Source organism: Drosophila arizonae, chromosome 5 (genome assembly GCF_054131065.1).
Source record: "Drosophila arizonae isolate 15081-1271.41 chromosome 5, UAZ_ARI_1.0, whole genome shotgun sequence".
Classification (NCBI taxonomy): Eukaryota; Metazoa; Arthropoda; class Insecta; order Diptera; family Drosophilidae; genus Drosophila; species Drosophila arizonae.
Window position 1 is genome coordinate 1,790,187 of NC_142925.1, and position 16,250 is coordinate 1,806,436.

The following is a 16,250-nucleotide window of genomic DNA, read 5'->3' on the forward strand; positions in this document are numbered from 1 at the left end:
CGGCAGATACGATACTGTGTATATACATGCACACATACATATATATTTGTGTGCTTGTGAGTGCTGCAATTCCAGGTGCTTTATAATTGGCCGCTGCGGTGTCAATTGCAGCGCCAGCGCTCAATTAAAGGCAAACCTACGCCGCCTGCAGCTGCCAGCTCACTGACTCCCCTGGGAGTTGGCAATGTGACTTGCTGCTGGGGCAGCGCAGCCGCGCAGTCGCCCGCTGTGCACGGGAATGCCAATTTCAGCAATTAACAACAATGGCCATAAATGCGTGAAACGCATAAACTGACTGGAAAAGCAGCAGCCAGCATTGAGCAGCAGCGGCAGATGCAAGAGCGAGTACGAGGGAGAGAGAGAGAGAGAGACTGAGATGCGTTTGCAATTCAGCTAAAGCTAAAGCCACTTCCAATATTCTGATTGGAACGGCAATTGGTGCGCGGCTTTAACTGCTCGCACGATCTCCAATTTGAATATGAATTTTTGAAACCGGGCAGCGCCATTTTGTTTTCTTATTGGATTTGCACTGTGCGCTGGAGTAAAAGTAAGCGGTAGCTACATACGCGCCGCAACGGTTCGTGGCGACCATTGACCGAGCCAAAGGCCAATGGCGCACATTAATCAACAGATCATATTCGTATATTGGCCATTGTTTATGCAGTTATTAGGATAAATAAATATAAAATGTGAGCACGCTAGATGAGCAACTGGGCGATACCCTGTAAAAGGAAAAAGTGCATTTGGCGAATGAGTAATGAATGAGTTTATGAAAATATTATTAATGATTATGTTGGTATTCACTGTAAGGATGAAGATAACTAATTATAAATAAATAGTGTCCTGTAGGATAATACAAACTCTACAGCTCAATATTTGCTAACATAACAGACAATGTTAGTATTTATGTAAATGTGCCTGTTTATTGCCGATTAAATATGCTGTTAAAGCTAAAAATGTTAAGCCCATTGTTAAAGGCCTTTATGTAAACTAACAGCTCAAGAATTTCTTTTAAGCTTACAGAGCGCAATCTAGTATTGCTATCATCTCTATCAGACTATGGTAATTTCTGCAAACATAGGCCATTGAGCCTTGCATACCCCATTTATGTAAATTACTGCGCATTGCCAGCTACAAATTGCTCCAAAAATCTCTTATTTTGATTCGCTTTGCCCTTTGGCTGAAGCTGAGAAACTGAGATTCAATTTATTTATTAATATATTTCTTTTTTCAGCTTCAGCTTCAACTTCACGTTTTTTATGATTCAAGGCGCTGCAATCAAAAAGCCAAGTTCAATGACTCAAAAAAGATTGATATTTTATGGGTGTAGGTGTGTGTGTGTGTGTCTGTGTGTATTGTTGAAAGGTGTCTAAAAAGCTGTGAATGGCCTGTCTGTCGGTCTGTCTGCCTGTCTGTCTGTCTGTCTGTCTGTCTGTCTGTGTAGGGTCTGCGTTTGATGCTTGGCCTTGATTTAAATTCGTGGGCAAATGAACTATTTAACAAGATTTGATTCATGTTGGCTGTCAAAGAGGTGGAAAAACGAGCAGCAAAGGGAGGCAGAAGGGGCAACGGTGCTAACGGTCATTTTCAATTTCATTTCCTGTTTGTGCTTTGCATAATGTTTGCATTGTTTTCTAACTCCCGCAGACATGACTCACAGAACAAAGAAACAGTAGCTCAAATACCTTATATAAATACAACATATATGTATATTGATAATATCATCCATGACAATTCGTGCTAAATGTGTTACAAATGCAGTCAGAGCAGAATTCGGAAACAGACACGTTCGCCGCACTAAACAAGTTTGATTATTACGAAACACGGCCGTTGAAATTAAAAATTGAAGACATTGTAAAAAAAAAAAAAAAAAAAAAAAGAGAAATATCACACACACCGAGGGAGCTTTTGCTACCTGTACAGCTGGAATTATTTGCACCTTATCAAATAAAGTACAGACACACACAAATTAGAATATCTATCTTACGAGCAGATCGTAAACATCTCTCTGCCCACAGATCGATCGATGTATGTACATACTGACGACATACATGCATGCATGCATAAACCAATACAATTACACACACACACATACATACACACATACTCAGCGTGCTTCCATTCTGTTCACTAATTCCAAAATCTTGGAAATTAAAGCGTTTTTAGCACGTCAAACGCAACTAAAACGCGTTCCAAGTTCCAGATCCCCGCAACAACAACACAAAGGCACTCACAAATACAACAACAACAGCAACAACAACAGTACACAGCCGAGCCGAGGGCCGACGCACGTTCGCTCGTTGGGGGGCTGCGGCTCGTGTTTAGCGGGCTTTCGCTTTCAGTTGCTGCTCGTTGCTGCGTCCGATTGGTTTTGTCTTTCAGCTTCGCTGTCTGTTTCGCTGCTCGCCATTCGCCGTTCGTCGTTTTCGCCGTGTCGCGCTATTCGCCGTGAGCTGCTCTCTCGCCAACGGTAAAACGCTGCCTCGATAACCAAGCCGAATCGATATCGCGCACAAAAATGTATTAAATTTGAGATCCTATCTCCTCTGCTGTGCTGTGCTGTGTTGTGTTGTGTTGTGTTGTGTTCTTTGTGCTTTGAATATGGATACGCAGGACAATCACCGCGGCTCGGTGTCTTCCAGTAAATCATTGGATATACCTGTTACGCCCTCACGCTCACCCAAAAAGGTGTCCTTCTCGGACGAGCTGCCCGGCAGCCAAGTGCAATCCGAGCCCAGCGGCGTTAGCCAAGTGCTCCAGCAGGCTTCGCAGTATCTGGAACGTTTGCACGGCGCACGCGATTTTCCAGTCGAGGATGTTGAGCCACCGCCCGCTGTGCTGCAATTGGATACGCAATCGGTCCAGCTGGAAGCGAATACCTCTGCCTCTGCCTCTGCCTTTGCCGCTGCCGCTACTGCCACCTCCGCCGTGGCTGCCTCGCCGAGCATTCTGATTGGTGACGATGGCAATGATTACGCCAATGGCAAGCAGGAAGTGCCGTATGATCAGCCGCAATCGAATTTGTACATGGAGCGATACAAGCTTCATTTAGATAAAAACTGCAGCTCCATGGAGCTGGAGGCGCGACGCGAGAAGCAGCGCTGGCTCTTGATATCGGAATGCAGCGCCCGCTTCGGCGAGGGCAAGCACACGCGCGAAGCGTTTCGCAAGCTCTTCCTCGATGAGGTACGATTCATCCATAGTTGCATTAATTACTCTTACCGTAGACGTCAATATACATACGATATATTATGTAAAGGGAGTATACAAAGTGACTGTGCCTATATGCCAGATAAAGATCAATTACAGTGAAAGCTCTGATAACGAACCACGACTTGCCGAAAGCCAACTACTCCATTTTGCAGTTGTGAGATCATTTAAGTTTAATGCAAAATTTACAGCAAGTGCTTTTTCTTGAAATCATACTTCAAAATTATTCGAATTACTCACAAAATTTTCAAAGTAAACAAAAAAATTGTTCAATGAATGAAATTCAACAGAAAAGGAAATGTGAATACAAATTTGAATATATTTTCAGCTAAAACACATTAAAATCGCGCTGTTTTAATAAAAAATTAAATAATACAAAACTTTAAAAATAAATAAAAAATTAACAAAACTGTTTGTTAAAAAAAAAAAATTAAGTTCAACAAAAAATAAGCATTTAAAAAATAATTTAAAAAAAATCAAATTACAATAAAAAATTATATATGTTGACATAAAAAGATACATTTTTGTTAAATTAAATACAAAGTAAATAATGTAAAAAATATATAAAAATATTAAAATTAAAATATTGAAAATAAGTAAAAATAATAATTTTTTTTATTACTAATTTATAATTTTTATGCAAATTTTCATAAATTTTTTCTAGTACAAGGATTTAGTATTTCTTATTTTATTTATTTATTTTTTTTTGCCATACTTTTTTGATTTAAATATAATTTTGTGCTATTTATAATTTAAAATGTGAATATACATATACTTAACTTCACAACTTTTTTTAAGCTTTATTAAAACTTAATTCAAATTTTTCTAATGGCTTTATTTTTTTGTTCAAACATCTTTAAACAAGTTTTGTGCCGTTTGCTTCACGGTCAACAATCCCTTTATTCTTATAGCTTAAGTTTGAAAAAATTGCATATTAAAGTAGTCAACACAGACAGACCCTCAGACCTAGCATAAGTTTGGATTAGGTAAACCAAAATATGACAAATTAATTTCGTTATTAATAAATTGAAATATTTTCTGACGAGTTTTCTTGAGTCTGCCACAGAAAAAACTGGAACCGTAGGGTTTGCTTAAGGCAGCATGTGTGTGTATCATATATGTGTGTGTGTGTGTGTATTGACCTTGTGCTACATATTTTGTGGTCCTTTACCCGAAGCAAAAATTGAAACTCGTTTATTTTGTTGGTTTTTTGATTTATGCTGTTTTCTGTAGTAGCCCTCACTCTCTCTCTCTCTCTTCTCTCTCTCTCTCTCTCTCTCACTCACTTTGTGCTGTTTTATGAACTATAAGAAAGCTGTTGAACCAGTCTCCAGACCCAAGCATCAAGCTCATCTCTTAAATATGCACTTTTTTTCAACGGGCTGGGCAGCTATCGCCCGATCAAACAAATATACATACATATATATATAAGCATATGTATATATGTACATGCAGACACTAAATATCGTGCTATTGAATGTCATTAAAATATATTAATAAGAATTTAATTAACGACAAAGCCTTTCAATTATGTTCGCTCTGCCCACAAAGGCGCATAAATCGAAGAAGTTTGTAAACAAATTCTCTAGAGTAAACAGCATCTGTCTATAAGCATATACTAGATAAATACACCTATATATAAAAGAACAGCAAATGAGCAGGCTGTAAAGAAACTCAATTTATATGAACGCTAATTAATTGTTAAGCAAACTCTATTATATATAGTACTCTTCATATATATATATATATATATATATATATATATATATATATATATATTTGTTTATATGTATAAATTGAGTTTCTTTACAGTTTTGCTCATTTGTTATTGTTTTGTCTATCTTCTCTCTTCTCATAGGAATTTCAGCAGAAGCTCTTTCAGCTCTTCGATCTTGAACGAAATGGATATTTGCTACAAGATCGCTGGATCGAGCATCTCAAGGGACGACTAACGTGAGTATGGCACTTAACATATATTTAGCTACATATGTGTGTGTGTTGCAGAGCAGGCTGTATACCCTGTAAAGTGGTATTATGAGTAAAGGGGTATATATTTTAAAATTACAGAAAAGAAAAATCTTATATATTATATTATGGGAGTTGGCTTATACCCAGTATTTTATCATGTTTGGAAGCGGGTATATAAGTGAAGAATATTTTTATATTAAAGACTTTTTATGAGTATAGATATCAAATACTAAAAATGTATACATTTCCTATAAGTAAAATTCGCATATCATATACATATGTACATGTACATATTTATATTTATTTGAATACCCTGTATTTATAATAAATTAAAGTATACCCACATTGTATTTTATCTTCTATCTCTGCTTTTCGTCAGCTGTATACTTAAATATATTATATATAGATATATACTATATGCATAAATATAAATATTGCCAAGCATCGAAACAAATTTTCAGTTGATTTTGATTAAGTTCAGCTCTGACATACACACAAATTGTTGTTTCTAGGGTATTTATGATTCGTTCATTCCGAACTAGATCAGATTTTAGATTTTTTTCAGCCATCTCATTTGCCTTTTTCAAAGCGGTGCCAAAACAATTAGCTCGCTGCCACGCAAAAAAGCTGTCTCACTTTCCACTCCTCACTGGCCTCGCCCCGGTCCCCAATCCTCGATCGCAGCATGTGACACACGCACATACCATACCCATACCCATAGCCATAGCCGTAGCTGTAGCCTTAGCTGTAGCCTTAGCCAGACCCAGCCCGAGCCCGAGCCGAACCCAGCTGCCCTGCTCCAGCTTCTACAGCACCGTCCCCATCGCCATCGCCATCGCCATCTCCATTCCCAGCTTCGTTTGTGCTGGCATTCCAGCTGCGCTGCACTTTGCACGCCAACTGCCGCGGCGATGCCATCGCCGATGGTGATGCTATCTGTGTTGTATGTTAACATATACAACAGCTAACATAGTCCGCATGCCCGCTGCCCCAGCCAGCCCCTGACCCACCCGATCCACGGCAGCTCTGGCAGCTCCGACTGTCACTGGCCCGCCTGTCGTAATGAAGTCATTCAAAATACAAATATAGCGTGTCGAGGGAGGCGATAGAGCAGGCAGGCAGGCAGGCAGCAGGCTGGAAAGCTGGAAGGCTCGTAGCTGCAGCTGCAGCTATAACTGGCAGACCTGGCCTTGTTTGACTGTAGGACTGTGCAGCCACGTCGAGGGAGGAACTAAAGAAGGAAGTTGGAAAGCTGGAAGGCTAGCAGCCTGGTTGCTCAGAAGCATGTCGAGGCGAAAGGCAGGAAGCTTATATTAAAGGTGTTATACATGAAAGGGATAGATGAACAGAAATTGCTGGAATAGAAGCTTAAACTTAAGCTTTACCTCTAGGGAAAGTACAAGATCTTATTTCCCATACGACCTTCTAGACTTCGAAGAAGAGGGGAAATGCGGGTAGAAGGACTGAGCTGGCTTTTTCCTAGCAAACTTTAACTATTTACATAATTTTTTACCTTACAGCGATGATCGTCAAATGGACTTTGCGGAGCAAATCGAGTCGGTGGCCTACGTCATCTGCGGCGAGAAGAGCCAAGTGAACTTTAAGAACTTTCGCGATATCTGGCATACGAGAGGTGTAAGTATTCCTCACACTCCACATAAAAAAGATCCTTACCTACTCGAGTTACTTGCAGATATTGGATAAGCTATACCGCCTGATTGACATCGATGGCACCAATCTCATCTCCACGAACCAGGTCATGGAGTTTATATCACATCTAACAAACTCCAGGTAAGGTTATAATAAATGAAAGAACTCTACTAGGTCGTTTTAAGCAAGTAACATAATATACCATATCTTGACTATTTAGACCCCGCACAGGCTTCGACAAGAGCTCCCTGGCGCGCTTGGAGCAGCTCTTTCGCAACACTGTGGGCAATGAGCAGGAGATACGACGCGAGGAGTTCCAAAAGATTGTTACCTCCAAGAATGTAAGACAACTATTCCAGTCAACTGTCAAGCAAATGCAGACTAACTAATGTCCATTGCAGCCCTTCTTTACGGAGCGCGTGTTCCAAATATTCGACAAGGATAACTCTGGGTCCATATCGCTGCAGGAGTTCATAGATGCCATACATCAGTTCTCAGGACAATCGGCTGACGATAAGATAAGGTTTCTCTTCAAGGTCTACGACATAGATGGTGTGTGCATTGGGTAGCTGCAGATGATCCAGAACTAATTTCCATGACATTTTCCAGGCGATGGTCTCATACAGCACAAGGAGCTGCACGACGTGATACGGCATTGCATCAAGGAGAACGGCATGGAGTTCTCCGAGGATCAAATCGAGGACCTAACCAGCGCCATGTTCGAGGATGCCGATCCACACAACAGCGGCGAGATCACCTACGAGGCGCTTAAGAACCAACTGCACAAACACGGCGGCCTGCTCGAGAATCTCAGCATTACGTAGATAGAGACTTTGCTCTATAATTAGTATTACCATCTATTTAATATCTACTTTACCTTGCAGCATTGATCGCTGGCTGGTGCCCATTGCGGAGGAGCCGCCGTCTAGCAGCAAAAGGTCGAGGCTCTGGCACACAATACCTCACCAGCTGACGCTGGCCTACATGAAGAACAACCAGGTGTTTGTCAGCTACCTGTTCTTCTACATCGCCGTCAATCTCTGCCTGTTCATCTCCCGTGCCATACAGTATCGCGCCAGCAATGGCTTTGTGATCATAGCCAGAGCGTGTGGTAAGCACAGCTAGAGTCCTTTTGAGTCCTTCCTCTGTAAACAGAGCAGAGAGGGACTCTACCCTGGCTCAGTTATCCATTCGCCTTAATCCAGCTTTCGTCCTTGCCTAGGTCAATGCCTCAACTTCAACTGCGCCTGGGTCTTGGTGCTGATGCTGCGGCACTCCCTGACCTACCTCCGTTCGCGTGGCCTGTCCTCCTTCCTGCCACTGGACCATCATGTCTACCTGCACAAGCTGACGGGCATTACGATCGCGGTGCTGAGTCTGGTGCACACGATAATGCATCTGTTCAACTTCTCCATCATTGTGATCAATGACCCCCAGATAAACGCCGGACACTACACGATAGGCGAATGGCTGTTGACGGATCGTCCCGGCCTGTTTGGCCTCATTCCGGGCTGCGCCAATCCCACTGGAGTTGCTCTGCTGGTGATACTGATTGTCATGTTCGTCTGCTCGCAGCCTTTCGTGCGGCGCAAGGGCAGCTTTGAGGTGTTCTACTGGACGCATCTGCTCTATGTGCCCTTCTGGATACTCACGCTCTTTCACGGGCCCAACTTCTGGAAGTGGTTCATGCTGCCCGGCCTGGTGTACATTGTGGAGCGCGTGCTGCGCTTCGTCTGGATGCGCGGAGAGCATGGCAAGACCTACATTAGCTCCGGCCTGCTGCTCCCCTCGAAGGTGATTCACTTGGTCATCAAGCGACCCTTCAACTTCAACTTCCGACCCGGCGACTACGTCTTTGTCAACATACCCGCCATTGCGAACTATGAGTGGCATCCGTTCACGATCAGCTCGGCCCCGGAGCAGGAGGACTACATGTGGCTCCACATACGCACCGTGGGCGAGTGGACGAATCGCCTCTATCGCTACTTCGAAAGGGAGCAGCAGAAGCTGCACAAGGGCGAAGTGAACACTCACATGCATGCGATACCCACGCCCAGTTTCATGATGCTCAACGAGGCGCGCAATCCGGCGCTCGCCGAGATGTCGCGGCAGTCCAGCACGACGACACCGCAGACGGACTTCCTGGCACGCAACATGGCCAGCAGAGGCGGCACTCCGGATGAGCAGCTGCCGCCGGCGCGTCCGCCCAGGCAGCACCGCAAGTCAGCCGCCGCACCGCTGGAGGCTCCATCCACCACAACGGGCGTGAATCGCATAAGGAGCATTAAGAAATCCCTGCAGCGCACCTTCTCACGCAAGGAGTCGGAGCCGAAGAACTCGGGCATAGCCAACGGCGCCTTCACGGCTGAGACGGAGCGCGAGCAATCCAGGCGCAAGCAGCGGCCCCTGGAGAAGAGCATCTCGCTGCCGGACATTAGCATGAAGAGCAAGAAGCGCAGTCGGCTTAAGGCGTAAGTATAAGAGAGAAGGTCTCCCTCTCCCGCTCTCCATGTATGAGCCTAGGTAGCCAATAGAACTCCCTGAGGCATTAGGAGTCCTTGCCTGGGCAGAGATCGCTTGGAGGTGTCTAGAGCTATCTGAGTTGTTGCCTCTACCGAACACCCGTTGTTTGTCTAGACATAAAGCTCCCTCTCCCCACTGTAACCCTTTCCCCTCTAATGCCAATCCTTTGCAGACTGCGCGCCTTGGGTCGCTCCGAGTCGGAGCGCGCCTTTGATGACCAGCGTCTGAGACGCGCTCGGAACAATAGCGTGGGGCTGGCCTATTTGAGTCCGCAGAACAAGTCGCTGGCGCAGAGTTTCCGCTACATGCGCAACAAGCCCACCATCATAGCCTTCAAGACGCCCAGCCTGGAGCTGAGCGAGGCACAGCAGGCAGCCGGAGCTGCCGACAGCAATGGCACCATGGAGGCCAACTCCGTGGAGCTGGGTCATGCAGCCGGGGCGGACAGTGGCACGGAGCAGCTGATGCGGCTCAGCCTGGGCGCAGAGCAGAAGCCGCTCGAGGTGGGCAGGAGTTGACCGACTAATCCGTAATACTTAAGACTAACCTACCTTATGTTGCTTGCTCTCCAAGGATAACACAAACACGGGCAATCGAAAGTCGCGCCTGCGTCGTCCCACATTTCTGCGCACGCTGTCCACCTCCATAACTAATCGGGGAGGAGGCGGAGGCGGAGGAGGAGGTGGCGGCGGCGGCAGCACCACAACTAACAGCGGTAGCAAGGTCACACTCGATGCAGGCGTCATGGAGGTGCGAGTCACACACACACACACCAACACACACACGCGCTAGACTAACCCCAATCCCTGGCTAATTCCCTCTCCGTTCCAGATCTTCATAGATGGCCCTTACGGCGCCCCTTCGAGCCACATCTTTGGCGCTCAGCATGCGGTGCTCATCGGCACTGGCATCGGGGTAACGCCCTTCGCCTCCATCCTGCAGTCCATCATGCACCGCTACTGGAAGGCGCGGCACAGCTGCCCGAGATGCCACTTTGAGTGGGCCAGCGAGATACCCAAGTCTGTGATGAATCTGCGCAAGGTGGACTTCTTCTGGATCAATCGGGACCAGCGCTCGTTCGAGTGGTTCGTCAATCTGCTCTCACAGCTGGAGATAGAGCAGGCAGAGCTGGGCGGCGCCATGGAGCGGTAAGGATGCAGTGAAACCAGTCAGAGTATATATTAATGGAGGATCTTCCCCTGCTAGCTTTCTGGACATGCACATGTACATAACCAGCGCACTGCAGCGCACAGATATGAAGGCGGTGGGACTGCAGCTGGCGCTCGACCTGTTGCACGAGAAGGTAAGGGAGTTGTCTTCAGCCTCTAGAGTTATCCAGTATCATTTCCACTCTTTCACTGCAGGGCAAACGGGACCTGATAACGGGCCTCAAAACCCGCACCAATGCTGGCAGACCCAATTGGGACAAGGTCTTCAAGCAGCTGCAGGCACAGCAGAAGGGCAAGGTCACCGTCTTCTATTGCGGTCCGCCACAGCTGGCCAAGACGCTGCGCGTCAAGTGTGATCAATACGGATTCGCCTTTCGTAAGGAGTGCTTTTGAGTTCGCCAGCAATGCTCATCCCCATTCCCCATTCCATTTCCTATCCCATTCCCAATCCCTATGCCTATTCCTACCCTTGTCCCTTTCCTCAATCGCATCTCCACTTTCCACTTTCATCTATTCCCCTGCACCCTCCCCATCCACCTCCCAACCTTTCTCAATACTCAACTCATGTTCATCTCAATTAGGTTTTGGGTTTGTTTACTATTTTTTCTATTTATTCGTCCATGTGTTTTGTTGCCTCATTCGCTATGCGTGTGTCCCAGCCTGTAAATATATCTTTATATACATATATCTATCTATATACGTAATTGCATTATAATAAACAATTTGTTACTCTATATGTTGGTTATGGCTAGGCCATATAGCTGTTGTTGTGTTGTCTTTCGGGATATGTTAAGACTGATTATCAAAATTGAAAGTACAGTGATCGCTCGCTAAGGTGAACTAAATAATGTTAATTTATAGCTATATTGTTGGCCCATTTGGTAAGGCTTTACAAATATTTCTAAAAAAAAAATTCATTTTAGAAAAATATTTTACAAAACTTTTCATTTCAAAAATCGAACATGAATCTTTTGGATTCAAATTTGTACAATAATTCAAAATTCGATCATGACTTGCCATGACAGATATGATATATGGCATAAATTACAAATTTTAATTAATGATAGATGGGGTAATAATAAAATAAAAACTTTGTCAATCCATATAGATCTAGAATATACATATATATCTCAAGATATATACATTAAGAGTGCTTAACATTTATTAGTCAAATAATATTGTTGAATACCCTTTAAAAGGATATAGTCAGACCTAGATATTCACAAAAAATTTATTCCTAAATAGAATTATAATTCGTACGAAAAATTCGTATATCTTTCGGGCAGTTTAACATGCCGAGCGTTCACTGTACTGTACTGCACTCTACGCTGATGTGTTGTCCACTCCTTAGACTTAGTCTCTCTCTTAATCTGCATTGCTGAAGTAGTCTTAATGCACCTTTGCAGGTGGCTCCGAGTTCTACATCTGAGACGAATTTCTAGGCAACTGGCTAGATCTTAATTTCATCTAAGACACACACACACAAACACTTCCACACACACACACGCACTCACAACTAAATAAATGTACTAGCAACTATTCAATGCTTCAGCCAGGTGGTAAAATTAATATTGCTGGGCCTCGACTTGCGCTCGATGGTGATTGTCTCATCGTCTATGTTGTCCACATTGTAGAATTCGCGCAACTCCGCAATGGCCGTCTCCTCGATCTGGGTGTGCACGAGCGATTTGTTGCGCATGCGCTCGTAGCTGTCGCGCTGACGACGCTCATCGGCTAGGATCTGTGAGAAGCTGTTGCCGGCCTCTGGCGGACTAGCTACCTGTCCGCCACGCATCATATTGGCAAAGGACGTGGGATCTGCACTGCTGCCCGTGGGAGCAGCTGCTGGAGAGCTGAAGGGCTCGGCATATGATGAATTCGGTGAGCTGGCCGTGACGCCCCAAGCATTGGGCACAGCCACGGGCGTGGAGCTATTCAACTCCACTGGTGCCCGCCAGCTCTGCGACTCGGAGCAGAGACGTTTGCGTTGCTTCTGCGACAGCTTAGCCGATTGTGGCATTAAGGAACTTAAGTCCAGGTTGTAGCTCTTGCTCAAGGGCGTGCTGCACTCGGCCGAACTGTTAGCGGACTGCGGTGGGGGCGTTGCTTCCTTTGTAGACGTGGCACGTGGCGATATGGGCACAAGCTCCGGCGTAGGCTGCACCTCCTGCTTGAGCACGTTGTTGACCTTGACCGCTGTCTCGGCCTGCTTGCGCTTTTGCTCCTTTTTGTCCACCACGCGTGACCAATTTTTAGTCTCATTTGGCGCTGACTCGGGGGAGGTTGTTGTGGTTGTTGCTTGTGCTGGTGTAGCTGTTTTACTTAGACTCAGCGAACGCATCATGCTGGATATGGCCTGCTGTTCATAGTGACGTGCATCCTGCTTGTTGTGCAGCTCCTTTTGCTTTTGCTTCGTTGCTTCCTTTAGCTTGGCCTCCTAAGGAATATAAAGTGTTTAGCTTAGTTAAAGGTTTAATTTAGTATTACAAAATGTACTAAACGAACCGCATCCATTCGATAATCCAGATCGACTTCACAGCCATCCACAAAGCTGAGCAGCAGCTCATCCTCAATCGCTTCGGAAAACGGCGTGATCTGTCTATAATCGAAGACCGACTGAAACATCCTTCGATAGTGATCATTGAGACGCTGCAGCGTATTCGGTTCGCACTGCTCGATGCTGCGATAGCACAGCACGCGCGCTAGATTCTGGCAGATGAAGTCGAGGCAGCCCTGCTGCAGCAGCTTGCAATTGTACATTGTGGCAAATTCGAGCATCTCGCCACACTTGCGAATGCTAATCTTGTCCAGAATCAGGGACTCACAGACATTCTGCAGCGATTCAATGAAGTACTGATCACACAGCGTTATCATATTATATAGAAACGTCTCCGTATAGTTTTGCTTGCAAAATGCCTCCGTATCGAGGCTGTAGAGATAGTCCAGCACTGGCTCCAGATACTCGAAGGGCACGCCATCAAAGTGAACTGTGGTGCGCTCGGCCCACGAGTGCATGAACATCATTTCGAAGTATTCGAGACGGGCCACGAGGATGCATTTGTGAGCTTCTAGGAGCTGATTATCCTCGCAGACAATGCGCACATCGTAGAGCTCTGGATATTGAGAGCGCTGGAGACGATGGAAACGTTGCCGAGGTGGCATTGGGAACTGCTGCTCGGTGAGGTAGCTGGAGAATATTCAGGGAATAAATGGAGTTATGCGGTGTGACCCATGCTCACTCACTTGTTGACATATTTGGCCAGCTCATGGAGTTGGAACTTTTCCAGATGTGCATGAAACATTTCACAGACACGGTTGCGTTGAGCAGGTTTGCTTGGACCCAAGCTCTGCTGCATGCAGTCAATATCTGAAAAGAGAAGAAGGGTTAGTAAGACCTGCACTCTGTATTCCTAAGCCTGCTTACCCTCCTCTGTGGGCCAATAGTTTGTGTAGATATGCTTCAGCACCAGCTCAAACATTTTGCCAGTTAGATTCTCAAAATTTAAATAGACATCCTTATCCAAATAATTGCGAATAAGTTCTCTCAAGCCCGGAGCCCGTCCAAAGATGATAAACTTATGCGCCGCATAGCGCTCGCCATCCACATGGAAGACTAAATCATGCACAGCATCCGCTTCGCTCGTGTCATGGTAGAGCTTCTTGAAGCTGTGCTCACGTCGTGGCAAAGCGGGCTTTCGAAAGTATTTCATATGCGATTCCTGCAGCACAGCAAACGAGACGAAGCTCTCGTCACACACAATGTCCACAACACGATCCACATTTGGCACACGCTGCAAATCGATGCGAATGTAATGTTCCCTGGAGATCTCTGTGCGATGCTGATCGTTGTTTTGCCATATATCCAAATTGGGCCTCGATTTCTCTTGGGAGATGGCGGGCAAGACTAGCTGATGGCATTTGCCACGATAAACGCAGCCATCCATGGAGAGCAGCAGCACCTGATTGCATTTGTACAAGATGCGCTTGATTTGTGGCATGCGAACGGGCGAGAAGACGCATCTGAAAAAGGCAACTTGATTAGCGATTGCGGAGTGGAAGTGGGTTATAATATAATTGCCTGTAGAACTGTTGCGTATTCTCATACCAAAGAAAAACAACGTTCGTTTCGGTTAGCATCAGCAGCTTCAGGGCAGCAGCAGAGCCCTTGGTGGAGTTCTTTATGTGGCCGCCCATAAGAGAGATGCTCTTTAAATGCTCGTAACTGTGAAGGAGAAGCAGTTAAAGATGATTTAGATATAACATTTTATGTATAGTAGGCAACCTACTTGGGAGTCTTAATGGTCCTAGGCTTGTCCGCATAGAAGAGCAGTATCAACTTCTCCTCGGTGTAGACAACAGTCGCGGCATTGTTTGCCTCCACGAAGCGTATGCAGGTGCGATCCGCTAGCTTTAACTGAAAGGTAAATGAGAATACTTTAGTTATGTTGAGCAAGTCTCTTGGGTGCACTTACCAGTGTGGGAGCTGCAATGATTTTCGTATTGGCGCTAATGCCAAACTGCCCCTGATTGGCGCCCCAGACATAGACGGCTTTGGCGCTATACGCAATCGAGTGCTGATCGCAGGCGATGACACGCAGGAGCTGACTCGCGCCCTTATCCCTCAGGGCAACTACCTCTTTGAATGTGGTTAAATAGTCGCCGGCATCCCTGACGCCCAGCTGTTGTTGGTCATTCAAGCCGCAGGCGAAGACCAACGAGCGATTGGTTAGGAGCAGCGAGTGTTGGCGCGAGACACTGATGCCTACGATGCGCTCCTCGTTGTGCTTGAGCGGCACTTTGACACGTTTGGGAGCTGGCAGACTGTTCTCCACACCAATACCCAAGCGGCCGCCCTTGCCATGACCCACTGCATAGAGATGTCCACGCTTATCCAGAAAGAGACTGTGAAAGGGTCCCAGAGCCACTTGCTCCAGCCAAAGATTCGACTTGCGAAAGAAATCCAGGGATTGTGGCGTCAGCGTATTCTGCTCATTGCCAATGCCCAGATTATAATTTCTATTAGACCCCCAAACGAGCGCCTCGTTCCTGGAAAGGATTACGGATTAGGGCTTGCGGTAAAGGCAACTGCTTTGGCTACTCACTGCGACTCAACCTGCTGCTCTTGGTCACATTTGCGGCATATGGCCTGCAGTGGACAACGTGTATCCTCATCCAGCACTTCCAAGCTGCCACCGTAACGCAGCAACAATACGGCGCAATCGATAGAGCCGTAAAATAAAGCTCTATGAAGTGGTGTAAAGCCCGATTCCCAATCCCGCTCATTAACAAGTGCACCCTGATTCAGTAGCCATTCGAGTATCCTATATCTGGCGACGGAAGCACACATATGTACGGCGGTGCGGCCCAAATAATCCGGAATATTGCAAAAGTTTGCACAAGTTTTGGCAATGAAAGTGGCCAACTTTTGATCATCGATGGAGCGTTTAGTGAGCGCCGCAGTAATGCAGTTGCCATGCTGACGCTGACGGCACTTGGCAGTGCAATCATACTCATGGTTTCTTAACGCAGACATGCGTAATTAATTGTTATAACTAATTGTAAATGCCGCAACAAAATTGCACTTTTCACTTCAAAAATTGTTGTTTTGATTTGCAAACGGAATCGGAACTAGTGGCAAAGGAACAAATGTTCACGTCAGTAATGCTAGCAATTACAAACCTAATCTAAGTTTCCATTACCAATAAAGCTAAAAAAAAGTAAATATAATGT

At 45.5% G+C, this 16,250-nt stretch overlaps 2 protein-coding genes across 3 annotated transcripts; one reads left to right on the plus strand and one right to left on the minus strand.

Moving 5' to 3' along the window:
- The first annotated feature begins 2,324 nt into the window (after positions 1-2,324).
- On the plus strand, positions 2,325-11,254 carry Nox (NADPH oxidase). 2 transcript variants are annotated; one of them, XM_018010930.2, is made up of 14 exons: positions 2,327-3,186; positions 5,069-5,163; positions 6,699-6,813; positions 6,872-6,969; positions 7,049-7,169; positions 7,230-7,380; positions 7,438-7,648; positions 7,713-7,939; positions 8,051-9,299; positions 9,524-9,854; positions 9,925-10,101; positions 10,183-10,499; positions 10,558-10,654; positions 10,716-11,254. In XM_018010930.2, exons 1-14 carry the CDS (start codon positions 2,602-2,604, stop codon positions 10,911-10,913), a joined length of 3,972 nt encoding a protein of 1,323 aa, XP_017866419.1. In that variant the 5' UTR covers positions 2,327-2,601; the 3' UTR covers positions 10,914-11,254. The 2 variants fall into 2 exon arrangements, with proteins under 2 accessions (XP_089327124.1, XP_017866419.1); XM_089470998.1 differs by lacking the exon at positions 9,925-10,101 and having other exon boundaries at positions 2,325-3,186.
- A 406-nt stretch (positions 11,255-11,660) lies between these two features.
- LOC108616012 (inhibitor of Bruton tyrosine kinase) lies at positions 11,661-16,224 on the minus strand. The gene is made up of 8 exons (XM_018010932.2): positions 15,623-16,224; positions 14,993-15,566; positions 14,807-14,934; positions 14,599-14,742; positions 13,945-14,540; positions 13,764-13,887; positions 13,026-13,707; positions 11,661-12,957 (listed from the first exon to the last, which is right to left on the minus strand). Exons 1-8 carry the CDS (start codon positions 16,051-16,053, stop codon positions 12,061-12,063), a joined length of 3,576 nt encoding a protein of 1,191 aa, XP_017866421.1. The 5' UTR covers positions 16,054-16,224; the 3' UTR covers positions 11,661-12,060.
- Between the last annotated feature and the right edge of the window lie 26 nt (positions 16,225-16,250).